At 37.2% G+C, this 27,385-nt stretch overlaps 1 protein-coding gene across 5 annotated transcripts; it reads left to right on the top strand.

Moving 5' to 3' along the window:
- Positions 1-1,623: 1,623 nt before the first annotated feature.
- Positions 1,624-26,474, top strand: ADSS1 (adenylosuccinate synthase 1). Of its 5 annotated transcripts, none has more exons than XM_087922287.1 (14): positions 1,640-1,905; positions 8,341-8,443; positions 9,696-9,775; positions 10,760-10,822; positions 11,277-11,327; positions 12,029-12,095; positions 14,343-14,450; positions 14,806-14,887; positions 15,829-15,955; positions 17,257-17,411; positions 19,000-19,124; positions 19,944-20,041; positions 20,917-21,066; positions 22,115-26,474. In XM_087922287.1, exons 3-14 carry the CDS (start codon positions 9,709-9,711, stop codon positions 22,165-22,167), a joined length of 1,146 nt encoding a protein of 381 aa, XP_087778413.1. In that variant the 5' UTR covers positions 1,640-1,905; positions 8,341-8,443; positions 9,696-9,708; the 3' UTR covers positions 22,168-26,474. The 5 variants fall into 5 exon arrangements, with proteins under 5 accessions (XP_026554375.1, XP_087778413.1, XP_087778414.1 ...); XM_087922288.1 differs by lacking the exon at positions 1,640-1,905 and adding an exon at positions 2,782-2,888; XM_026698590.2 differs by lacking the exon at positions 9,696-9,775 and having other exon boundaries at positions 1,624-1,905.
- Positions 26,475-27,385: the final 911 nt, after the last annotated feature.

Below are 27,385 nucleotides of genomic sequence, written 5' to 3'. Positions count from 1 at the left end.
AATCCCACCACTGGCGCACGTGCAGACTTTCAGCACACAATAACAAAAAGGATAGCCCTCACTGTTCTATACTGTGTCTGCAGCAGAAGTACTTGGGATCCCCTAGCAGAAGCCAATAGCTATCTTTCTATGACACTCACGTGCTTACTTATTCTTCATGGGTTACTCAATTAATATAGTTTGGGGGATCTGCACAAGACAGCTAATTCCTGGGATTATATATGAAATTTTAAATCGTAAGCAGTTGGACTGAGCAGGGGACTTGTAAAGGAAAAGGATTTTTAAAAAAGCCAAGATAGCAGCTGGAACCAGGTGATTGAAACTATCTGCTATCCCCCTTTTAAAATATGTGTTACAGGGTTTGTGGCCCTGCCATGTTGACTCCCTTAGAATTATATTTTAATTGTATTTGCAACCATATTTTCTAATGAACATTCTGAAAGCCTTAAAAATCCCTAAGAAGTCCTTCGGTTTCATTAGCCTCCCCCCGCCCCACCCGATCTCTAGCCTGGAGCATTCTGTGTGTGTGCTCCTGTGCATAGATACAGGTAGCCCTCAACTTACAACAGTTCATTTAGTGACCATTCAAAGTTACAACAGCACTGAAAAAAGTGACTTATGACCATTTTCCACATTTATGACCATTGGAGCATCATGTGATTTACATTTAGGTGCTTTGACAACCAACTCACATTTATGACGGTTGCAGTGTCCCAGGATCATGGGATCCCCTTTTGCGACCTTCTGAAAAGGAAAGTCAATGGGGAAATCAGATTCACTTCACAACCCTGTTGCTGGTTTAAGAACTGCATTGATTCACTCAACAAATGTGGCGAGAAAGGTCGTAAAATGGAGCAAACCCACTCAACAAATTTCTCACTTAGCAACATAAACGTTGGGCTCAGTTGGGGTGGTAACTTGAGGACTGCCTGTACTCTGTGTGTATTCAACCCGCTCAAGGTTGACTCAGCCTTGAGACCTTCAAGAAGAGATTGTACCGCCATTTATCAGAAATGGTGTAGGGTCTCCGGCTTGGGCGGGATGGGGGTTGGGCGGGAGCGTTGGACTAGATGACCTATAAGGTCCCTTCCAACTCTGATTATCTGTTATCTGTTAGCCTTTCATCCTTCTCAGGTCAGTAAAATGAGAAGCCAGATAGTTGGGGAGAAATATGCTGACTCTAAATCGCTTAGAGAGGACTGTAAATCTAAGTGCTAGTGCTAGTGCTATTGCTATTGCGCTCTCTTTCTCTCTCTGTGTGTGTTTGCGCGCGCGCATCATACGCACTTTACCTCAACGCGTGTATGCTCTTGCTATTTTTGTAAACCTGCCTCCTTTATCCAGTCATTACTACGCAACTCGCGCGCGCATCCTTATACAGCCGCAGGTTGAATAAGGATGCCCCCACGAGGCCTGCAGCCGCCCCTCGCTTTCCCCGCGGTATCCCTTCCTTCCCACCATTTCAACTGCATGTCTATCGTTGCAAAAAAAAACCCTCCCACCCTCTCCATTCAAGTCCACGGCACCCACGAGCGAAGGCGAGGGCGAGTTCTGTCCCTCCCTGGCTACGTCAAAGCGCTGGCTGCGCTCTGGTTGGCTCCCGGCGTCCTTAAAAGGCGACAAGGGAGCGGGGGAGTGGAGGGGAGGGGGGGAACGCGCGAAGTGGCTGCTTGAAGCTCACTCGTAGGAGCGATGTCGGGCATCCGGGCGGCTGTGGCAGCTTCCAATGATCGCGCCTCTCGCCCTGCCGCCGGCGCTGCTCTCGGCGTCGGTTTGAAGCGGCTGCGAAGTGAGCCGGGCGGCAACCGTGTGACAGTAGTGCTGGGCGCTCAGTGGGGCGACGAAGGGAAAGGGAAAGTGGTGGATCTCCTGGCCACCGAAGCCGACCTCGTCTGTAGGTGCCAGGTGAGTAAGGGCTGCACCTGTCGACCCGTCTCATGTTCTGCTACGCTGCAGCCAGTTTCCCTGCTCGTTTTTGCTGCTGTGGCTTTTAGGATGCACTTGTTCACCTGCGCAGGTGAAACGTTTGGTCCCTGGAATGTTGGGGCACTGATGTGGATTAAGGTGCAATGAAAAAATAAAGAAACAAGGGCATACTGAAATATTGGTAATTACATATTGCTTCTCTGTTCTGATTCTTCTGGCTTCTTTTATTTCAAACGCCCTTCTGTTTTATTTTAAAATTTCCTCCACATTGTTAATGCATCCTTCCCCTGCTTCTACTCTTCAGAATATTGAATCACAAAGCCCATCGATTCCAGCTAAGTTATCCAGTTATGAGTTGTAATTGTACATGGGAGAGAAATGGATTACCTGGCTGGTGGGCCTAATGTGTGTTTTCTTAAACTTTCTATAAATTTTTCAGTCACACGGCAATATTTTCTCTTTGGACTATCCTGGCTCAAGTGCTCTATTTGTTCAAGATTCTTTTTTTTTCTATCTTTGAGTTTTGTCATTTCTCTGCAACTAACATTTCTTTTGGCCTTTCTTGTAAGCCTTGTGAAGTGGGCTAGTCTGAAAATGTGCCATTAAGTCTAAGGCTACCTCTGCACATAATGCATTCCCATTTATTTTAGTTTTTGTCATTTACTTCCTTTTTTGTTTGTCTTTTGCTTCTGATGCATGCCTTTCTTACCCATGTACCCTAGAATGAAGCTGCACCAGAAAGGGAGGGAGGCTTTTTAAGACCGGCTACAGACTAAATGCCATCTGGGAAGAGGAGGGAAAAACAGTTCTGGGTTATAAATAGAAATAGCTGAGCCTTGGTGACAAATGACATAAGATCTGGAAGTACAGGCTAGCATGATGAACCTACCAAAACTGTGCGTCTGGAGAGTGGCACATATGCCAGGGTGTCTGGTGACGGCTGTCTGCAATAAAGGTTGAAGGTGAGCAGAGGAACACAGTGGAGACTTATTAGGCGTTGCTTTGGACTCATTGGCTTCATGCTTCTATGCTATAGTATATTATTTGAAGCCAACTTTGATCACTTGATCAATGTTGTGTGTGGGAAGTATGTCTCTCTGAGCACTTGGATCTTAAGGGTTATATAAGTGTAGCCCCGGAGGGTGGCTGTTTCAGTTCTGCAGCCCCAGAGGAACAGACTTTTTCTCAGACTGGCTTGATACAATGTGCTAAACTAAACCAAATAAATTCTACTGCAGCTTGGTGTAGTTTGTAAGCAGTAGCTTATGGCAAGACCTGGTATGAATGCATTCTTTTGTGGTTGAACAAAATGTGACTTAGCATAGTGTGTGAACCCAGGAATACGTAGGATGATTGTGAAAATGAAGACTATATATTGTCCTGAGTGGTTTGGAATAATTGTGAAAGAAAGATTAAAGGTAAAGTACTGAACTCACATATCATATTGCATAGTTTCATTTTTCACCATCATTAAAGCAAAAGAGTGCAAAGTACCAAAGCTGACAGTGTGTGTGTATTTGTGTAGGTGTGTAGTACACACATATGGCAGGACTTGAATAATAGTTCTGCATTCATTCTGCTTTAAATTAATTACAGGTTCTCATAAATAATAAGTTACATTTATTTTTTGTTTTAAGATCAAAAGCAATTGTTTTGGAATTATTCTAAGGAACTGTATGAATACTATATTGCTCAGTCTTTTACCACCCAGCAACATATCCTACAATATACCTAAAGCTGGAAAACACCTTTCCTACCTATTTTCTTTTATTCAAATTAGATACATGAAATATCTGCTTATATTCTAGAGATTGGTTCAGGATGTGAAGCTACCATGTGGCTATGGAGTTGTAAAACAGCATATGGAGAAAGTAGTTGAATATTTTCTTCTGTGCTTTGGCTGCCATGAAAATTGCCAGCAATTCTGTAGTTGTAAAGAAAAGTTAGCATACACAGCATCTTCCAGGGCAACATTATGAGATTGTAGTAACAAAATAGAGAGCACCTAGTAACCTTGGGTGATCTCAAGAGCTAAGCAGGGTCAGCCCTGGTTAGTACTTGGAACAAAGACAGACAGGAAACACCAGGGCTGTAGGATAGGGCTGTAGAAACTGTCCCAGCACAAGGCAATGACAACCACATTTCTATTCCCGACAAGGCAAAAAGATCTGTGTAAGCCACTAAGAGTCATGCAAATGTACTTCATGTGCAATCTGTTCTTGGTCTGTGTTTTTTCGACAGCTGCTCTAAAACAGGGATGGAGAACTTTGAGTATTGGTAATCAATTTTTTTTTTTTTTTGATGGGGACTGAGAGCTGGTGATGTGGCAAAATAGGTAGGATTGAAGCATTAATGAGCATGTGGAATTTGGGGGAAGGAGAGGGTTGTTGGTTGTCTACCTTAACATTTTCAACAAGAAGAAAGATTCCTGTTATCAAATTTATGTGATACAACATTGGACTTTGGGATTCACTTTTAATTGCTTTAAGTCAGGGGTGCAAAAGTGATTCTTTTGAAAAATAGAAGGAAATCAGAAAGATAGCTTCTGGCTAACATTCTGTTTAAAGATATGCTGCTTTAACTGCACATTATTAACCTACCAGGTTTGAAAAGTGGTATGCATGATAACTGTTTTTAAAAACCTACAATTCAAATGAAGGAAAACTTGGTACAAATGAAATGTAATAATCATGATACAATTGTTTAATGTAGTGTTACTTACTCCCTCAAATAATTTTAACATTTCAAATAGCTCCAGAAAGAAAAATCAACACAAGAGAACTGTTGAACAAAGTTTAAATTCCTAAATCTTGTAGGCTAGCAATATAGGTAACTTCACTTAGTTTACAGCTATAATCCAGTCTTTTGGGTTCCATATTTGAATGCATTTACTTGATGAATCTGATTGATCATAGTTGGGCTTTCTCTTTAATAACGAGACTGAAGTTTTAGGTTTTGTCTGTGGCTTTCTGAGGGTCATCTGTTTGGCCAATGAGGGAATAGAATGGTGAGCTGATATGGCTCAGTTCCACACGGGTATCAAATTCGATTTCATTAAGGGCCACATCAAAGTTGTGTTTGAGCTTGGGGGGGGCAGGGTGTGCGTGGCCAGCTTGATTTCACTCGTGTTGGGTGCCCGAGCGCTCTGCCAGTGAAAATGGGCTCCTGAGCTCTGTTTTCAGCTGCAACGGCTTCCTGCAGCTCTCTGCCAGCACAAACGGAGCTCCGTTTTCGCTGACAGGGGCACCATGGGCTGGATCCTTTGCTGTTTTCAGGGCAGCCCCGCGGGCCACATCTAAGCACCCCACAGGCCGGATCTAGCCCCTGGGCCTTGGGTTTGACACCCCTGCTATAACAGTACTATAATTACTTATTATAAGCTTTTTAATGATTTTCCAAAGTCTGCAATCTTAAACTGACATGGCCTTATACAGAATGAATCAGAGTAGTAAAAAATTGGGAAAGGGACCAGGCATGGCAGTATGGGAGCAGGTATGAACTGGTAATGATGGCTGTGATGTAAAAAAAACCCATATATTTCAACCTATTTCTTTGTCTTTGTATGTAGGAACCTTAATCTTGTTAGTAAAACTAGAATGACTAAACACTTTGAATAAGGTACTACATTTTAAACATTATGACCTGCCTTTACTTCTAAATCTCAGAGGTTTCTACTTGTGTTAGTCACTGTTGATTCTTTCTAGTCCTCAGGTGTAATGACAGATAATGATTGGCCCTTGTCAGTGAATTTAGGACTGAATAGGGATTTATTTCATTGCCAAGTCCAATAGACTCTTGACAGCTTACAAGATCTAATGCAGAGTTGAAACAATTAAAAACAGACAAAACAAGATAGGTTGGATTAAAAATAGCCACAACAAACCATGACACAGCAGTCTCTCCCACTTCCAAATACATTAACCCCAGGCTTGGGAATAGAGCCAGATGTGTTTTTCAGGATTCCAGGAGAATGGGTGCCATCCATACTGCTGACAGGATGCTGTTCCAGAGAGCAGCAGCAGCAGCAGCAGCAGAGAAGGCTGGAATCTGAAAAATAATGGAAACTGATATTCCAGTCCTTTATTTGAAAATTGTGCATTTCACACACAATGCACAACATTCAAAGGTGGATGAAATAATAGGGATCATCGTGAGATGTAGAAGCTTTGAACAAAGTCACAACTTCTGATTGGAAACTGTGTTTTTGCCTAACCATGACCAGCAAGGTAGCTAGTTATGTATAAACACTAATGGAGGTGGGATACAAATCAAATACATAAGTATTTTGTACAAACATGTACCACGTGCTGCCATAATTGCACATGTACCATTTGCAATCCATAAAGTATTGCTCACATTTTAAGGGGACTGGGATTACAACAATAAATGTGAATACAGTGATTTATTTCACATGCTGCTTTTTAAAAGCCAAGTTAACTGATACAAAATAGAAACTTATGGACCTAGCATCTGTTAAGCACCTGCTTGCCTTAAGAGAAAAAAAAATGGTGACATTGCTATTTTAAACTTGGTTTTCTCCTTGGGTACTTATAAAATTGCAGCAGGATCACCCTTATTCCATGAAAAGGTCAAGTTTAAAGTTACCGAACCTCTATCAGAAAACAGGATCGGCTTCCTAGGCTCTGGTTTTTGCTGCAAGCCCAGCTATGGATTAAATAAATAAATACAACATAAATCATCTGTTCTGTGTAACTGGTGAAGCAGTCAACTGAGTAAAATGGCAAAAAAAAAAATTGTTTAATCTTTTTCCTTGCTTTCTAAGATTTGCAGGTAAATCAATAGCAAAATGTAACTACTTTGGCTATTTAGTTCTGTAAGAAAGTAGAAGTCTGCAGACTGGTGTTAATAGACTGCTATAATGTCAGAAAAGGAAATGGAAGCTTTTTGTCGTGGTTTTGCTAATGTCTTCTAGCCCTTGTGCTACTGCTGTAGCGGACATGAAACTATGGGAAAGAAAACAAATAAGAGCTTTTAAGAAAATCCTGAGGGTATCATCAGTACAGTCTTTTGATCTGACATGCTGATATAGAGGATACAAAAGGCCCAATTTATGAAATAGATCTGTGTAACAGTGAACAAATCCTCTGGTCCATTTGCTGGTTGATTTAAAACTAGCCACAGCTAAGTTCAAGTCTAGGCAGCTTTGCAGGTTTTGACCATTTAGGTTTAACATTGACATTATTGTTCTGAGCTGACAGGTCATGCAGGCCAAGTCTTTTGATGAAAAGTAGTCATCATGGATCTCAGTTAAATATGTTTTCATTTAGTTGCATCACACTTTGCTCAAATAAAATGTTAAAAGAAATATTTATCAGGAATTTGCTTCTCTCGCAAAAGGTTAATGTAATGGTAACACTATAAGGCCATGGCCTGATTTGTAGTTTATCAGGACACAGTTACGCCCTGGCAATGCCTGTTTTTCCATGATACAGTACTGCTCTCATCTTGTTCCAGCTCATGGATGAAATAACCTTTAATTATCACAAGGTGTCCTGTTTTTAAATACTATTTTCTTCCTTAAGCCATCACTGCTATACCACAGCTTCAGGGCAGTAAAATCTGTAATGCTGTGTTGCACCTAATCTTGAAGCTGAAATAAGCTAACTTCTTGTGAGTGTGATCAAACATGTATTTGGGGACATTACTGCTTTATTACCATATTAATTTAAATTTCATTTAAGTTCGATAAATTCTAAAGTGTGGTCATAGGTCAGCCTGCACAGTAGCCATTCTCTTTCAAGCATTCAAAAAAGAAGAGGTATAAAGCATTGTGTTGCTTGTGGTTTCCCCTTCAATTGTCAGTTTCAATCACTATAATTGAAAAATATTAAAGAGTGAGTTTGGTCTAATCTAGTGGTAAAGACACCAGGCTGGAAATCAGGAGACCGAGAGGCCTTAAGCATGGAAGCTGTCTGGGTGATTTGGGGCCAGTTATTCTCTCTCAGCCCAACCTTCCTCAGAGACTTGTTGTTGTAGGGAAAATGGGAGGAGAGGATTAGATGTGTTCACCACTTTGAGTTATTTATAAATATAGTAAAGGTGGAGTATAAATAAATAAACATTAAAAATAAACAATGACCACAAGCTACAAATCTGGTTGCCCAACTGCTAGTTGGTTTCAATTTATAGGAAAAACAAGAAGCTGGTTGCACAGTCTATTTTCTCTCTGGAACTATTTTCACCTTATTACTATCCATATATCTTCATATTATTCAAGAAACCTGGGTGATGCTCAAATGACGAATGGAGGAAGAGTAGGCAGTGAGCCTAAGGACATAATATCTATCTCTGCTGTAATACCACAACATTTTTTTGGCTGCTGGTAGTAGATATGTTCTTCACCAATAGTAATAAATGAAAAATTACTGAAGTATCTTGTTTTATTTTTGATAGGGTGGAAATAATGCAGGTCATACTGTCGTTGTTGATGGGAAGGAATACGATTTTCACCTCTTTCCTAGTGGTATAATTAATCCTAAGGCTATTTCTTTTATTGGTAAGTATTCCATTTAAACTCATAAGATCCAAATATAAATTTATTCTTTACTTCAGCAACATGTATGTGTTATCCTTCTCAGTATGGAGGAATAAATCTGACTGAATTTAAAGATAAAACAACCTCTGCATTTTCTTGTTTCATTTTCAGATTTTTTTTGTCTGTGCTTTTTCAATAAAAGAAATGAAAAAATACTTAAGATTCAGCATAAGTGACTGAATTCTTTTTAATATTCAGAAGAACATAGAACAGTTGTTAAAAATCCCACTTTATGTCTAATTATCATACATTTTAGTTACATTTTGCCATTACAGGAGAAGTGGTCTCTTCTAAGCCAGTTGCACCAGATCTGGACCCAAATGATGGCACTATTAGGTGCATTGGCCTCCAGCTGCTGCTGGTAAATGCCAGGTCAGTGTAGAATAAGAGACTGTGTCCATCTACAATATTGTGGTGGATGAATATATTGATCTGGCATGTGTTGCTAAGACCAAATTAGGCAATGACAGGATATAGTCCTATCAAAAATATTCTCAGCTAAGTTTCAGGTCCTGCAGTAACTACAACATATTGGTCGTGCAGAAGGGATAGTACAGAGATTTTCTCAATACAGTACCAAAGAGAATTGCCTTGAAGGTAGCTGGCTATAAATGCTTATATGTGGAATTGGGCCATAGAGATAAACTAGCTAGGAGTCCAGCAGCAACCTGCATGAGTTTCTGGATGTCATCTCAAGGTCATCTGCAGCTCCTAAGATTGATCATCTAGGTCATGGGTGTCAAACTTGTGGTGCCATGTTGCTGTCCTGTGATGTTTCGCGACGGTTTTCCCATTTGCGGAACTGGGGTGGGCATGGCCTACATGTAACACATCTGGCCCGGAGCCACCAGTTTGATACCCCTGATTTAGGGGGACTTCAGTCTCCTTGTTCTGGGAGAGGAATCTATACAGTTTATAAATTTATGGGCTCCCTGGCAACTATGGACCTGTTCCATGTAATCTTGGGTGCAGTATCCATGAATGGGCATAAGCTAGATATGTATGGTCTTGTGTTTGGAGCAGACGAGACATAATCTGGAGACGAAAGACTGAGATGCACCTTCAGTTGCCATGTCTCATTGCTGGCTTTTCCTATACTCAGATTTCCATGCTGTAACCTAAACAAACATTGGGGAAGGCAAGCTATCCTCTTTGCTGATCTCAAGAAGCTGAAAGTTTAGTTTAGATTCTCTTGGGAATTTTTCTGTCATAGGGGAGAAGGAGTGATGGTACTGGTATTTGGGAAAGATGTTGGAAGACTGAGTCAAGAAATACTACTAAGGGAATGGTCAGGTAAGATACAGCATAGCCCACAAGTGGTTTGAGGCCTTGCAATATCTCATTTTGAGAGTTACAAAATAGATGTCAGTCTTGTGAGAAAAACAAGATAGAAATTGTAACAGGCTTAAGATAATTCTACTTTACATAAAGCTATCATGAAAGCCTCAAAATACATGTCTCACCACATATCCTTTATAGCCAAGAAACTAGGGAAGGACCTTTCTGACCTCTTGCCTTGCCCACTCTCCAGTTGCGGATTATGCTATCTCGTATCTGACCATTCCTTTGGCAACATATCTTAATCCAGTCTCCCAAGGTCTTTCCCACCTGCTATCACAAAGGAGGAGATACTGGATTAAGCCGGCTTCAAGTTGTAGAAAACATCAGAAAGATTTTTAGAGGAATGGAGTTTCAGATTAAATTGGAGTAGACAATAAATGACTATTGAAGATGGACTGTTAGTTATGGGACAGAGAAAAGTTGTCTGGTAAGCCTAAAATAGCCTAGTGTTAATACTGCTGAAAGCTCATTAGTCCCAAAGTGGGTCAACATCTACAAAGCAATCTGGGAAGTGCGCTAATTTCCAGAAAAGGATGAATGGAACTGGGGGACAGCCACTCAGTCAATGCAGAGGGTATCCAATGAGGGTGGCGAATGTGCCAAAAGTTAAATCAAAGCCTTCCAGTTAGATAAAGGCCAGCTGCCAGATTGTCTGAAAGACACAGAAAAAAACTTTGCCATCAATCCCTGTAACCCTTCCTTAGAGGAGAAGGCAGAGAGACACAGCAAAGTGTCTCTCCTTATAATATGGATCCTAACTCAATAGTCCATTCCCTCATAACTCCATTGAAAACTTTAATTAGAAAAGCTGGAAAAACCCAATCTGTTGCAAATTCTTCTGATATAAGAATAGCTGTATTTATCTAAGGCTTAGCCTTTTAAGGATGATATTTGATGTCTTGATTTTACAGCAAAAGTTTTGTGTGTAACTTTTAGGTAATGGAGTGGTTATACACTTACCTGGCTTATTTGAAGAAGCTGAAAAAAATGAGAAGAAAGGTTTGTACCTAATATTTTTCTTTATGTTTGCTATAAATAGCGCTTGTTATAAATAGTGGCACTCACCCTTATTTTAAAAGGATATTTTAACATTCTGAAAACAGAAAATGGGCCTACCTCATTTATTGTGCACAAGAGGTTAAGACTGAAAAAAAAATCAAGAGATGGCAAATTACATTTCCCTTAAAGACACTTTTCATGACTGTAAATGCGTCCCTGATGGTGAGCAGGCTTTGGCCTACGTGGCTGCGATATTGGCCTCTGCATGCCACACTTTTGAGTATTATTGCTCTAAGAGCAAGGTTTTTCATCCTGGGTAACTGAAGGGTTAGTTGGGGAATTCTGGCAGCTAGAGTCCATACATCTTTAAATTGTCAGTTGAGAAAAGACTGCTGTAGATTGTTCAGTCCTCTATAGCCACATTCTTCTAACTGGTACACATTTCTTCTGATAGGATTAAAAGACTGGGAGAAAAGACTTATAATATCAGACAGAGCACATCTTGGTAAGTAGTATTCAGAGAGACAAAACAAATCATACATTTTGTCATATTGTTGTTAATTTTATTTGTACTGGGAAGAAATCATATTTTTGTATCATTTTTATATAACTCTTATTAAAAGTTTTAACAAGAATATAAAAACTAACTCAAATACAGCATAAAAAGAGAACAATGAAAGAGAAAGAAAAAAGAAAGTGTAGAAAAAATATAAAAAGAAATTGAAAAAAGCTTATTAATCCTTTGCAGCAAATACAAGTATGATTGCAAAGTTATCTCTTACGCTATGGTTACAAAAAAGCTTTTTCAATTACCCATTTTTTTCTAATCATGAAAACCACAAGTCCTAAATGCATTTTTTCTGTTTCATGCAAAAGGTCTACAAGAATTTTACAGTTAGTCATAAATATATATATATATACCATCTTTTCTCTAATTAAAAAAGGTAATTTAGCAATCTTAATATTTTTGTCTATGAACAAATAATTCTTATTTTAATATATTTGATGCAACAGATGGTAAATTAAAATTAAGATTGTTTTGACACGGGCAGTTTCTTTATTTTGAAGCACAACACTGCTAATACTTACACCAGCTTGATTCCTTCATTGTTAGAACATTAAAAGCATAATTGTATGAAATATTTGAAAATCAAACCTTGTTTTATCTCCCTCAAATCTTCACGCGGCTTTTCCTCTGCTATGCAGTGTTTGATTTTCACCAAGCAGTTGATGGACTTCAAGAAGTGCAGCGTCAAGTACAAGAAGGGAAAAAGTAATTATATATCTTGGTATACTTGAATTCTGCTACTAGATGTGGCATAAGTCTGGAAAGAAAACATATAAAATGCAACGATTCTGTTACTTTTTGGGCTGTTCTTGCTTAAAATATCAATGTACACAGCATGCATGCACAACTGAGTTTCAAATGTGCAAGAGTCACAAATTGTATAAGAACACTCTGATCCCTATACGTGTCATGCATATATATCACACGGACTGTGCTTGTATAAAAGGGATGCACCAATAAGAGCTGTACCTCTATACAACTGGTATCTGCTCTGAAGAAAACAAATATGCCTTACAAACAGTGCATGGTGAAGCAGATCAGGTGGTGAGGTTTTCATTCTGTGGAGGACTTGAATGCCAGTCCATGTCCAATATCCATATATATTTATCTTGCTGCCTTCTTACTATCTACACATGGGGCTCTGTTATAGAATCTGCACTTTAGAACATGGCAGCTCTTCATGACACAGCACACAAATGGAAATCTTGCTGTTATCTCTTTGTGAGAATGATAAAGTTATGGGCACACAGACTAATGTAAAATTTAGACAACGAATCATATATATTATCTTTCCTAAGGCAAATTTAGAGACATCGCATTACTGCCCAGATTATGTGTGAGAATCTCCTCATGTTTGTTCAATTATAAACTGCCACTGCTGAATTAGTATTACAGTAAAAGCTGAACAATGAACAAAAAGGCACCTTTGTATTAGGGATTTGGATTCTAAAAGTATTTTGAACTGCCAGAATCGGCTTCAAATGATATTAAGGTTGATTATAAGGTGACATGGGATACAAATAGATCATAGAGTAGAAAAATCTCTTTTATTATTAAAGCCAGGTTATGCTGGTGAGTATTTACTGATATAGACGCTTCAATCCCTACATGGCATCAGAACTGCACATGGTAGGGAGGAAATCAGTTTTGTGTAAAAGATTGCTCATATTCAAGTAATTATTGGTAAACTTTTCCAATGTTTTGGGAAAAGACGATATAGTTATTGACGTGCTTTTTTTCCTTTCAGTTGTCCAGAGTCATGTCTCTGTGCTGGAGGTTATATTTGATAGGTCACCGAGCTGGAAAATGATATCCAGTTAATCTATTTAGAACAACTCTGAAAAATCTGGCAGTGAAGTAGTGAGAGGAAGCATCCTCATAGCAACCTTGGCACACAGTATAGTATGGAAAAGTACTTGTACATGCATAGCGTTCTGGTCCAGTTCAATTAATCAATGTGTGGTAATGTAGCTACTGCTGGACTCCCCAAAAGAAAGACATTGTGACTGTTGAGATGATCAGAACTTCCCAAACATGGATGACTGAAGTTTGGAAGATGTGCAGTTGAGAGGAATAATGCCTTACAGAGAGAATATATCACTCAGTAACCTCAAAGAAATGGAGGTCGGGAGCATTATACTTTTCCAGTTATATTTGTTGTTTATCTGGATTGCCTTTTGCCTGAGAATCTTCAAAATATGATGCCTGAGAATATAAGGAAGATAAATATTTCCATTTGGATAATTTATTTAAAACATTTGTATAATCTTTTCTTAAAGGCAGAACTCTGTGAGGCTCATCATATAAAACTTAAACAATGCATACAGCAATAAAACAATAAATTTTAAAAATAAAGATCAGTAAAACCAAAATAGAAAAATGTGGTGTCAAAATGACACTTTTAATTTTAAAGGGATAGCTACACCCCTCCTCCTTGTTCCAATTACCCCTTTATTTTTTGCTACTTTTCAATTGGCAAGTTTGACTTAAGTTAGGGTTGGTCCTGATATACTATCACTTTATTTCTTTTAAAGAGAAATTGAAGTCGGTAGTTGATGAAACAGGAGCTAACATTGTAATTCCAATTATACCAGCCTTCCCTAGTGTGTTAGATTTTGGCATCCAACTTGAGTTCCAAAATAATATTGTTCAGTGAGAGTCATCTGTGCAATCCATACAACTTTCTTCTATTCAAGCATGAAAAAGTAGGGAGCTTTTTTTCCAATTTTGTTTGATTTCTCAAAAGAAAATAAAACTGTATCTGTTCTGGATCTGAAAAGATCAAAGACCACATAGGCGAATATTTTTTCTACTGCCTGCCTGCATGCATGCATGTACATCCAGACTACTCATTTTAACCAATTCCTATTACAAGACATTTGGAAATATGTGTACCACTAAATAACTGAATGGTTCAACAGTTGATTTTACTCAATTGTCTTTTGTTACTAGCATTGGTACAACAAAAAAAGGAATTGGACCAACTTATTCTTCCAAAGCTGCACGGACAGGACTTCGGATTTGTGATCTTCTTTCAGACTTCAGTGAATTTTCATTAAGGTATTCTAGTCAACCACACAGCAAGGAACTTTTTGGATGGGAACTTTTTGTATACTCTTAAGATACAGAAAGAAAAGTATGTATGAATGTGCTCTGTGGGGAACTGTGAAGATAGTTCAAAACAAGCTGGATTTTTAAGAAATATTTATTTCATTGACTTTAATGAGATGAATTCTGATTATCTGTGGCACTTAAAAACCTGTTTTTTGAACATACAACCTGGTCTTCATGCATATTTCATCATTGATGAAATCAGTGAAATCATTGATGAAATCATTCCCTGTGATTTGTAAGGAAAAATACAGTTTAAAATATCAATGTACAGTATATGCTGCTAATTGTTGATGTTTTGTAGATTTAAAAATCTGGCTCACCAGTACAAGTCAATGTTTCCTTCTTTAGAAGTTGACATAGAAGGACAACTAAAAAAACTAAAGGTAAATCTCTAACATTCCCATCTTGAGACTTTGAATTTTAATAAAATAGCTAATCTTAGATTGGATTATCTTTTCAGGAGAATGTCATATTTAATGATAGTGAAAACTTCTGAGATGATTAGAACTAGTGTCATTAAGCCTTCACCTAAAGAATTTATAATCTCTTGGACTCTGCTGAATATTTTTGTCCTATATGCAATTACAGCTAGTCCTCAATTTATGACCACAATTGAGCCCAAAATTTATGTAGCTAAATGAAACATTTGTTAAGTGAGTTCACCCCATTTTGCGACCTTTCTTGCCATAGTTGTTAAGTGAATCATTGTAGTTGTTAAGTTAGTAACGTGGTTGTTAAGTGAATCTTGTTTATCAGTTGACTTTGCTTGTCAGAAAGTAGAAAAATGTGATCACACGATCCCGGGACATTGCAACTATCATAAAAGTGAGACAGTTGCCAACAATCTGAATTTTGATCACATGACCATGGGAATGTATAATGGTTGTAAGTGTGAAAAATGGTCATAAGTCACTTTTTCAGTGATGCTGTAACTTTGAATAGTCACTAAATGAACTGTTGTGAGTCCAGGACTATCTGTAGTTATGAGAGATAACTCATAACTCAGTCTGAATGGGTCAAACTTTTCCAATCATCTTGTTCAGATCCTTAAGTGTCCAAAGTCATCCAAAAGAATCTGACAAAATGCCATTTATTTTTCTGCAGATTAAACAGGCAAAACTTCAGAATTCATCATGATAAATATAATCAATCTTATTCTTATGTCTAACTACCACAGTAGGTGACTTGTCTGTATATTTCTTCCTCAATTGCCCAGAAATTGTGATTTTTCTGTTTTGGCTTCTGATGCTTCTATTAACTTTCAGCCAATATAGGAAAAATATAGTAAATTTACATATATATGTATATATATGGAATATTGCAGGGATATGCTGAAACAATAAGACCAATGGTCCAAGATGGAGTTTATTTTATGTATGAAGCACTACACGGCCCTCCAAAGAAAATTCTGGTGGAGGGTGCCAATGCAGCACTGCTTGACATTGATTTTGGTATGTTACTTGGTATAATATATAGTTGTTTAGCTATGTAGAAATCTGTGTAATAAATTATTTTGTCCATGAACATAGATATCAGAAGATTTAGATTATTATTTCATGAGTAAGATGCATATTGATGAAAAATAACAATGCATCCAGATGAGAAATAAAGCATGTATTTCCCGAAGCCTGACAGGCCACTGAGAGAAATGGTAGTTTACCCTTTTCATAGTCTTAAACATTCATATTTTGTATGTGTTTTAGTCATGCTGATAGTAATTGAAATCGATGAGAACATGGTGATTTCAATAGGCATATTATAACTATGACTTAATTTGGATCCAACCATATCAGAGTATCTTATTTAGGGGTCAGTGTGAGAGAAGGTACTACCTCTTTTAAAATGCTAGTGACTAAAGATTAGGAGCAGAGTTCCAAGAAGGAATTTGTTTTGTGCTGTAGAAATGCGCTTTCTTCTCGGTTGGCTTATTAAACCATTTAATTTGTTGCCTTCCGGAACCAAATGTAGTGCAAGCATATAGTTATTCCTCCTAATTGGAACTGGCAACTCCACTGCTAAACATGACCACACCAACTTACAACAGCAGTTGCAACAGTTTTGGTTGCCAATGTTAAGCAAATCCTGCACAGTTGTTAAGTGCAGTGTCACATAATCATATGCGATGTCCTGCTGTCTTCCCCATTGACTTTGCTTGTTGGAAGTTAGCAATGATGCTGGAACCAGCATAACTGCAAGCTGCTTGTTAAGTAGCCAAATGATGATCATGTGACTATGGGGACACAGTGATGCTGCAAGTATGAGGTATAATTCTGAACAGTTGCTGAATTGGTGGTTGTTATATGAGCATTATCTGCATATAGATGTTAAATGTAACAATATTTACAGAGCCGTGGTACCACAGTGATTAGAATGCAGTATTGCAGGCTGTTTCTACTGACTGCTGACTGCTGCTAGCAGTTTGGCAGTTCGATTCTCATGAGCTCAAGGTTGACTCAGCCTTCCATCCTTCCAAGGTCGGTAAAATGAGGACTTAGATTGTTAGGGACAATATGCTGACTCTGCAAACTGCTCAGAGCTGTAAAGCATTGTGGAGCATTATATAAGTGCTATTACTAAGTGCTATTTAATAGTATAGAAGAGATAAACCTTCTAGACTCTCAGGTTTGTTCAGCATGTGATCATGTGATTCCCTGATATTTAAAGTTATTTAAGAAAGTGATACGTTGAACAGCTGAAATAAAGTGCACTCTTTTTTTAAAGCATGGTGGTCCTAATTTTTGCTTTTTGCTAGGCACATATCCTTTTGTGACATCATCAAACTGCACCGTGGGTGGAGTATGCACTGGGTTGGGCATTCCTCCTCAGTTTATTGGAGAAGTTTATGGAGTCGTAAAAGCCTACACAACAAGAGTGGGAATTGGAGCTTTTCCAACTGAACAAATAAATGTAAGTTTGTTATTATAGTTAAAATAGTACAAATAAACTATAATAAGCATTGGATAATACAGATTTAGAGTATTTTACAGCCCCTAGGGCACATCTGGTCCTCTGGCTGTCCCTATCCAGCCCACGTGGGTCAGTCAAAAATTAGAAATGAAATGTAAATAAGTGCACCACAGGAAGCAGTAGAAGCTGAGTCAGGTCTGGTTCTGCACGGTCGTTGTGTACTTCTTCAGCCAGATCAACTAACCATAGGAGGGGAAGGAAGGAAAGCGCTTTTCTGTATTTGTGCAGTGCTCACCCCGTGCCTGGAGCAGCCTAAGGAGACAACAGCAATTGTGCTTTAGAGGGGACACAGGTTCGTCCACCAACCAGCACCTTGCTAAAAGTGAGGGCCTTGTAAGCAAGCAGGTGGAGCATAGCCAGGATCTCACAGGAGAGCAGTGGTGGTGGCAGAAGAGTGGCAGCTAGGCCAGGCTGGTCTTAGGTGAAACTCTACATTCCCACCTCCCTCAAAATGTTGGTTCCAGTGGCCAAAGTCACCAAGAAGGAGCTCAAGTCTAACCACAATGGGGCCGACAAACTCTCCGACAAAGAGCAACAGGAAGCCTATTGGTTTGGCCCACCCCACAACAGTCCTAGTTTCCCATGTGGCCCCTTGGGAAAATTAATTTCCCACCCCAGGATGTTGTAATGATCCTGTGCTAATACATTCAAGTATTAAGCCAACCTCAAACTTTATTATTAAATAGAAAATGCGTGGATGGTATAACTTGCTCTCCCAATTGTCTTAATTTTCTTTAAAGTGTGATTCACCACCACCATCACAGCTCCATTCTATAGCATACTTTAAAATGTCTTTTTACAAGGTATCCTGATCTGAATCTAATTTTAAAAATTGTGTCCTCTCCCAAATACACTCCCTGATTCTCTCAATTTGGAATTCTTAATTTGTTTATTTATTTTTTACTGTAGCTTATAAATGCCACTGGAATAGCAGACAAAGTGGTAGAATAGGGTAAAGTAATCCAGAGTCACACTGGACACAGATTTAATCAATAATTAGACTATTGGGGGGGAAATGAGCATCATAAAGAACTGCATCCCAAATTCTGCATTTAGGATTGAATTAAAAATATACAATACTCTAAATCCAAAGTATGATTTCAATGACTAAATGAGGATTGGATTTTGCATTCTTTTCTGTTTTCTTATGTACATTTCCTTCATGCGTATATTAAATGCTTTGATAAATACATTTACAAATGCTATAATCTACAATTATAACCTTACATCAATCGTAATTTGGAATAAGTTTCTAAGTCTGATTTTAGGTCTAAACACAAACTATAACTTACCAGCTTGGAATTGGAATCCAATCCTGACTAATGCTAAATTAAGAAGAAAAAAAACCCTGCATTTTGGAATTTGGAAAATTGTTTGACTTGGTGTGCCATGTTGAACATCTTTTGTCTTATAAATTATTTTTTAAAAAACATGTATTTTTGACATGACAATAGTTCATTTACTAGCGGCTTTTGACATTTGGCTATGACCACAGTTCTAATCTCCTGGGTATCTTCGTCTCTGGTAGGAAATTGGAGACCTTTTACAGTCACGAGGTCATGAATGGGGCGTGACTACAGGCAGGAAAAGACGTTGTGGCTGGCTAGACCTTGTCATTTTGAGATACGCTCATATGATCAACGGATTTACTGCGTAAGCATCACAGATTTTGACCTACACTTGGAACTCATAACTTTTAAACCGGTGGAGTACAAATATGTAGGTAACATTATAATTAGTCTAACAAAGCTATGTTTTATATTTTGATAAGAACCAGTAGCACTTTATTCCAAAGAAAATAAAATTTCTCTTCAGTGCGCTTAAACATCTTGGGTAAATAGCACTGTACAATAAACAACAATCCTTTTAGGAGCTGTAAACCAGAAAGAAGCAGGAAATAGAAAATGGTGTTTACATGGTACATGCTTGCTATTTTTGCCTCATCATAAAGTTTTGCATCAGTGTTTAATCTTGCAATCTGAAATATATTGAGAAGATACATAGTATTTATTTTAAATTCTGAGTGATGTGGAATGGCGATTAGCATTAACTAAACTTAATGGAAGTAAAGTCAAGCCAAGTGATACCTGTGATTGGCCTGTAAATTGCTCGGAATATAGATTTTGAAGCTTAAAAAATAAGTTTGATATCTGTGGATTGCTCATACTTGAAAAATAACCATCTACACCGCACAAGTTTTTAAAATACGGATCATTTAATTCTTAAATGGCATACCTAAATTTTCATCATTTGTATGTAACTAAAATTTACTGTGTGATACATACCTCAGTATTTAAAATGCTTCTTAACATGTATATTAATTAAACTTTATCTGGCTTGTAACATATTTTTTGGTGATCACTTCAGAACAGTTCATGCTGATGGGATATCCCATAAAAACATAAAAACAGGTAGAAGGGATTCAATGAGGTGTTGAATGAGACTAATATCTATCTAATATTTTCTGGGCAGTTTGGCATTGACAAAACTCGATATTCTGGATGTCCTTGATGAAATCAAAATTGGTGTGGCTTACAGGCTAGATGGGAAAAGAATTCCATACTTTCCAGGTATGTTATTAACTGAATATATTACTTTGAACTAGGTTGAAAAGTTTAATTAGGTCAGGCGTTCCCCAAACACCAGGAGACAAAACTGATGAAGATTTTGCTGCTCACTTTCATTTCCCTTCCAATTTTCTTGCATCCTTTGGGAAGGTTAAAGAAGATTTCTAAAATAAGCACATGGTTACAGGCCTTCAAAATTTTTAATTTCCAAGAAAGCCTGAGAGCTCATACAGAAACTGCAGCTGGGCTTCATAACATGCCAGTTTTCTTTTAAAAAAAGAAAAATCTGAAAGACATTTAAAAGGACACGTGACACAGGAACCTGACAATTTTCAAAGGACAGGTTTGTACATGTGCATTTTGACATTTGTGCACCACGTATACACATTCTGTAATGTTAATAATTAAGAACTGAGAAGATCTGATCTTTCCTCTCTCTGTTTTATATGTTAACTATTACAGAACTTACATATAATCAGTGACATTGCCCCTTCTGTGAACTAGCCTATTGACTTCATATAAGTTAAATGAGTGCCAATAATTTTCTCCATAATTTCACTTGATGCTTCTAGATAAATAGGTAATTGTACAGTTATTCTGCCTTTCTGAAGTCAAGAAAATGATACCTAAATGCTGTGAATAAAGCATGATGATTGTTCAATAAAGATCTCAACTGGTTGTTCTATATAATCTGATTTATTCTAAAAGCAAAGATAACCATTTTTGAGAAAAAATGCTTTTAAGACCAATGGTCACCAAAGGTGCAGAAGCTTCCAAGATTAAGTTAAAGGTTTGTCTACTATGTTTTTAAGTGTAAATACTAAACAATGATTACATTAATCTTATAACCTGAATAAGTTGCCTTTTCATTCTTAAAGCTAATCAGGAAATATTACAAAAAGTGGAAGTGGAATATGAAACAATGCCAGGTTGGAAAACTGACACAACTAGTGCCAGAAAATGGGAGGACCTTCCATCTAAGGCACAAAATTACATTAGATTTGTGGAAAACCATGTTGGTGTGTCAGGTATGTATTGTCAGCATTACTGGTCTAACAGAGTTTGCTATGTTTATTAAGTTGTACACAGAAAGGATTATCCCAATTAGACAAAGCAACAGCCTTCTGGAGATTGAGATAGATTATGGGTACTAAGTAATTGCTATTGTTAAAAAGAAAAATTAATTAGAATTATTGTCATGCCTTTCTGAAACTAGTATACGCTAGATTTCTTGCTCTGCAGATATTCCAAAGGTTTTTAGTAGCTGCATATGATCCATAACTGATCAACTTTAACTTAATCCATCTCCGTATTGTTGGCATTTGGTAGAGGAGATTTGTTGATTAAATAATACCACTGCTAATATTTCAGTGCCTAAGAATTATATAATGTGATTCGCCATAGTATTTGAACCACAACACTGAAACAAAGTTGACATATTTTTTAAAAATAGTATATAAACAATACTAATTTTTTTTTCTCTTTCCTGCCAGATAACAAACAACTTTTATTGCATGGCTGCCTTAGAACTAATTGCTTTTGAATTTGGATTCTTTAATTTACCGACTACGATTATATAGCCTATATGGATAATCCCCAATTTAAGGCCAAAATTGACCCCAGAATCATGGTCATGAATTGTGGTGGTCATTAAGCAGGTCACAAATAATAATGCTCAATTTTACGACCATTTTGTGGTCATCATTAAATGAATGGTTATTAAGTAAGCACCATGGTTATTATCTTCCCCAATGGGTGGGGTTTTTTTTGCCAGAAACTGGGAATAAAAGTCAGAAATTAAAAATAACGACCATGAGATGCTGCAAATGGCCATAAATGCGAACCAGTTGCCAAGAGCCTAAAAATGCAGTCATGTGATTGTGTGGGGTTTATGTGCATGGCCACTGGAACTTTAAACATGGATTGAAAGTACCTCTGGGGAGGTCCATCGTAACTTTGAATGATCACTAAGTGACCAGTCGTTAAACAAGGACTAACTGTAATATATTTCATTATGTTATTTATTTACTATTTATTTGTTATGTTATTTCTAATTATTTCTTTTTTCTTCTTCAGTTAAATGGGTTGGAGTCGGAAAATCAAGAGAATCAATGATCCAGCTCTTTTAAGGGCCCATAGAAGAGCTGCACTGAGAAAGGATTCGCCTAATCTTTCCTGATCCCAGACTAAGATGAAGATGCTTTTAAAATCAAAATAACCTTCCTAGACTATGATTAGAAAAGAACTTTTTTTCTTATTTTAAAGTATTAAAATGGCTTGAAAAATAACATAAAAATAATTGGAGTGAATTGGCTGAGGAGAATCTTAAGATGTACATACTACTAAAACTCTCCTGTTTGTCTATCTGTAATCTTCAATTGGGTGAGATGATACTCGTAGGGCAACCATTTTTTAATCAATGTACTATAAGTCAGGGATCTCCAATCTTGTCAACTTGAAGCCTGGAGGACTTCAACTCCCAGAATTCTTAAAGTTGACAAGGTTGGAGACTCCTGCTTTAAGTGGACTAATTTAAAGAATGCATCCAAAACCCAGGACCCATTACTCCCATGGAATTGAAATTTGGCAAAACTGTGGCCATTTCAGTGTTACCACCCAGCCGTGGTCAGTCGAAGCCACATGATCATCGTTTCCAATGCTCCCTGTCAACTTCCCACAAGGAAAGTCAATAGGACATTATCAGGTAATTGGAAATCAATCACTTGCCACCTGCATTTTTATCTGCCCATGATCATTCTGTTTCTCTGCTGCTAAAGAAATATCTCTGGAACAATAATCCAGTGGATCACGGGCTGTCTAGTAACTTTTAAAAAGTGTCAAACTCACACGGAATTATTTTTTGAAACTGCTATAAAAAACAATCTTTCTACCATAGTGTTCCCATTCTTATGTCAGGAAATGGTGAGATATGCATATATGTTATTGAAAACAAACTGCATAGTGCACTGAAAAGATAGTAGAACTAAGCAACTCCTTTTAAATCTGGGAGTCAAAACAATATTTATTTATTTTATTTTGTTTATTTTATTTTGTCAAGCAATTATTAGATAACAGGTATAGGTATAAATTATCTCGGAGTCTGCATTTCTTACAAATAAATATTCTTCAGATATCAAAACACAAAGGGAAGCAAAAGAGGTTATGTCATAGAAGAAGGAGGTAAGCCAATACCTGAAGTTATTTGTTGGCAGTGATGAGACTGAAGTGGATACAGCTGTTAGAACCTAAGATATAGAACATCCCTTCATTCAATATTTTCTAGAAGTGCTCTACATGAAGCCCTCAGAAGTTCTGTACTTTCAGCTCATTATATATTAGGCAAGAAAACAAAGAAAAGCTAGTAAACAAACTTGCAGCAATGAAAATGTATTTTAAAAGACCATAGCAAAATATTATCTTGCAGTATATCACAGTGAAAATACCAACTGTAACTTCACGTTTTTTACTATACTCTCAGGTCATAGTCTTCACTGTTGCTTATTACTGCTCACTTGACTTTCAGCAGAATATAATATTTTTCTATCACTTTTCAGAGAATAAACAATTCAGAATGTTAGTCTATCAAATTCTGGATAATAAACTATTCTGGAGCAACCCATAAAAATGTAGTGACTATAACTATTGACAACAAAATAAGTAGCATATGCAAAGAAAGTGTTCTGGTTGTGGGTCTGGCAGCATGTCTACATTTATACAATTTTGAAGTAGCATTCCTGAAAAATTGGGGCTCACTTTGAATCTTTTATGATGTACCCCCTCATTGAAATAGGAAACATGCAGCAGAGTGCCAAATGCTGCTCTTTTAAAATCACTATTTTCAATAACAAAGGCAGTTGGGAAATGAAAAAGGGAAAGCATTTTCAGAAAAGAATATAGCATATGTTGTTTTCTGTTTCATTTGCTGTTTGCTAATTTGTATAGGCCACCCAAACTCATGCTGTCTGAGTTGGGTGGCAATATCAATGCCATAAATAAATATATGACACACTTGTTAGCATACTTGACTGGGATTTGAAAAATTGTCAGTTTGGGTAGTGCCACATCATAAATGTCTATTTTGCTAGTTAGGAGTAGGACTACAATCATCATAGGACTGCATAGCAGTTCCTATATGGATGCTGGTACCCTGGGCACTGTTTGTTTATGCTAAGTGCTTACCAGTCCCATAGTTGTCCCAAGTCCCAAGTGAGTATAAGTATTAAAAAGTCTAAAGAGTTTGAGTGAGAATACGTTCCACGTGGCCAAGTGTTCTACCCTGTTTTTCATTGTAGCTCTCACATGTTAGATAATATACAATAAAATCTAACTCTTTTGGAATCATTAATTTACTGAGAATCACTAATTTACTGGTGGTCTTTTCTTAGAAATACAAAAGATGATGGAAATTCTCTTTCCTGCTGATCAGTAGCAGTTTTGTATATACAGGCAATCACTGACTTATAAGCACAACTGGGGCCAGAATCCCAGTTCGCACAGTCCTGAGCGAAGTGATCATTAAGAGAGATGCTCACATGATTACTTTGCTCAGTGACTGCAATCCTGGCTCTCCTAGTTGTGATCATTAAGCAACTGCATAGACCATTAAGCAGAGCACCAGATATAGGGCCCACTCCACCACGCCCAGGAGACCGAGACACCACCACCCCCGCCACACCATGCCTGGCTACACTTTGTTTGCTTTTTTCTGTAGCTTCAGGCATACCCAGTTGATGCAAAGAGCGGCATTATTCCTGAGACTGCCCGGCATCATTCTGCATGTGGACCCCATTCTCATAATCTTTGACAGCTACAGCTCCAAATCATGCACTTTGGAGGAGACTTCCAAACGATTACAAGAATTATATCGTGTTTGCTAGCCTTCCTAAGCATTCCAGCCCTCCTAAGGCTAGACAGCTAGCAAATACCATGGTGCTGGAATTTATAAATCTCTCTAGTCTTCAGAATGGTGGCAAATCCTGGAAAAAGGACTAGAAAACTAGCAAACACCATAGTTTTCTAGCCTTCAGAATCAATAGTGTTGCTAGTTTTTGAATCAGCATCCACTGAGAGAAAGGCAAAAGTGAAGTCATAGTTCAAGTGATACACATTATATAACTTACACCATTTTCATAGTGATATTATGGCACGTATCATCATGACTTGTATTTGATATATATGCTTGGTCAATACCTCTGCCTCACTTTTCCCTGGTAGGGTATTTTCTAGAGAAAGTGACCCATCCTTAAGGCCCAAGAAAAATAAAGCTCTTTAGGGTGCCACGGTATTTGCTGCAATATAATGCTCTAAAATTTCCTGTTTTTTTAAATAAGAATCCTGTGTGCTTTGCCTTGTCTTTGAAAAAAAAGCATTCTCTTGTCTAGGAAATGTTAACGAGATCAATGTTTTCTAAATGACTTTTAAAAAATGATTTGATATGCTCTAGAAGGAGCGCCATTAATCAACTTGCATTTCAGATAGATTTTTAGTCCTGTCAGAAATGATTCAAGACTTTCCCTCAACCTAACATCTTTGCACATACTATCTGACCAAAGTTTACCACAGTGGCCTTTACCCTACATTACATATCCATAATACGTTATCAGTTATTTGCTCACAACAATCAATGATTTGTTTTAGGATCTGTTTAAAAAGTCTAGCTTTGTAACTTTAATGTCTTTGATATAGCTTTTTGTTAAACATGACATTTTTCCATTGCCCAGCTGTGCATTTTCTCTCAAGTGACTACCTATTGCATGGAAAGCTAGCTATAAGCACACAGTCCTGATCATAGGAAACTTAATTTCTTTAGCAGCCACAAACCAGTGGCAAATACTTCCACACATTTCCCATGTACATGGATGGGTACTATGCAAGAACACTTCCGTAGCTCCCATTCATGTCAGTGGATCTTCCCTAGACCTCTTAGTTTGCACTTGTTTAAATCAGTATTCATAATCTATTAACTTTGGCATATTTTAACAGAAATCTTTGTTCCCATAAAATACCATCAGATGAAATTAAATATTTAGTAGTCAGGTTTTGTTATACTATAGTTCATTCTTCATGAAAAACATATGTTGTATTTTGACTGTTTCCTAGGATACTGAAGCTTCATGTGAAATTTGGCTTAATAATTTAGTACAAGTTCAGTATGCTATTTAAATGCAATTGTTATCTAAAATACGCTGACTCAATTAATGTGGGGGACAGCATGATAAGACTTTGAAAATGTCTTAACTGTATGTACATCAGGTAAGAATAGGTCAGGTTTTGGGCCTAACATTTTTATGATGCATTGTGCCACACAATTCTTAATATATAGCAAGTATAAACAAGATGATCAAAATTGTTTTCTTGATTATTTTGTATATTGTAAATGGAGCTCTATTTATCTTATAGCTCTTTATTTACTCAGTAAAGCCTTATAAGAAAGTAATGTTGTCTCTTTGTTCTGAATCTTATGAATCATTTCTGGCTTTTATACAGAACTAGTAACACCAGAATTTATATTAAATCTGGTCCATAAAGACTAGTGATCGAAGAAAGCGGTCCCTTATTTTTATAACACATTTGAAAGTTCAAAAATTACTATCTAAATCTCATTCTAATGTGTGACTTTATATACTATTTAATCAAGATCACCCTTCTATTAGCATTTTTCCTGCAGTTACCAAATTCTTCATGGCATTCAGACACTACTCCATTAACTTTCTTTTATTTTTTTAAAATTTTTATTGGTTTTTAAAACAAACATAAACAAACAAAACATAAAAACATCAAGTCATCTTCCATATATGTACATACAGTGTGCCGGTTGGTTTACAAATTGTTTTGTGCTTCCATTTCATAGTCTTCAATTATAATTACATTGTATATAATCTCGTATTTTCAATCAAATATTAAATACATTAATATCATTATTAATCATTTAACTATACTTTTATTCATTCATGTTTTACAAAATGAACATATTTTACTTAATTTGTTTTATGTCAATTCATATTATCATCCCAGATCTATCCTAGAATCATTTTGTAGATATAAGAATACATCTTTATATATTTATTATTTTCTAAAAGTCTACATATTACATTACTGTATTTTATTGTCTAACCATTGATAGAATAGATCCCAAATTTTATAAAATTGATTCTCCAGAACTGGTCAGAACCTGCTGAATACCACCTCTGGTCTGCACCATCCAGATCTGGAGGTGAGTTGCTGTTTTACAAGGCAAATGCAGATAAGGCATCTTTCTTGGGTTCCATTAAATGGAACTGATAAAACTTAGAGCAATCCAGAACTTGTTAGGAAGGCATGGATAACAGATAAATGACCCCTAGCCCT

This window comes from Pseudonaja textilis, chromosome 1 (genome assembly GCF_049901715.1).
Source record: "Pseudonaja textilis isolate UNSWEBS1 chromosome 1, rPseTex1.2, whole genome shotgun sequence".
Lineage (NCBI taxonomy): Eukaryota > Metazoa > Chordata > Lepidosauria > Squamata > Elapidae > Pseudonaja > Pseudonaja textilis.
The sequence above is the reverse complement of the archived record's forward strand: the minus strand, read 5'-3'. Positions and strand labels throughout refer to the sequence as shown.

Bases quoted from the DNA above. Each gene is read 5' to 3' on its own strand.
- ADSS1 (XM_026698590.2), top strand. From the start codon at position 1,693: ATGTCGGGCATCCGGGCGGCTGTGGCAGCTTCCAATGATCGCGCCTCT. The intron at 1,906-8,340 runs GTGAGTAAGGGC...TATTTTTGATAG, and splicing joins ACCTCGTCTGTAGGTGCCAG to GGTGGAAATAATGCAGGTCA. The intron at 11,328-12,028 runs GTAAGTAGTATT...TCTGCTATGCAG, and splicing joins ATCAGACAGAGCACATCTTG to TGTTTGATTTTCACCAAGCA.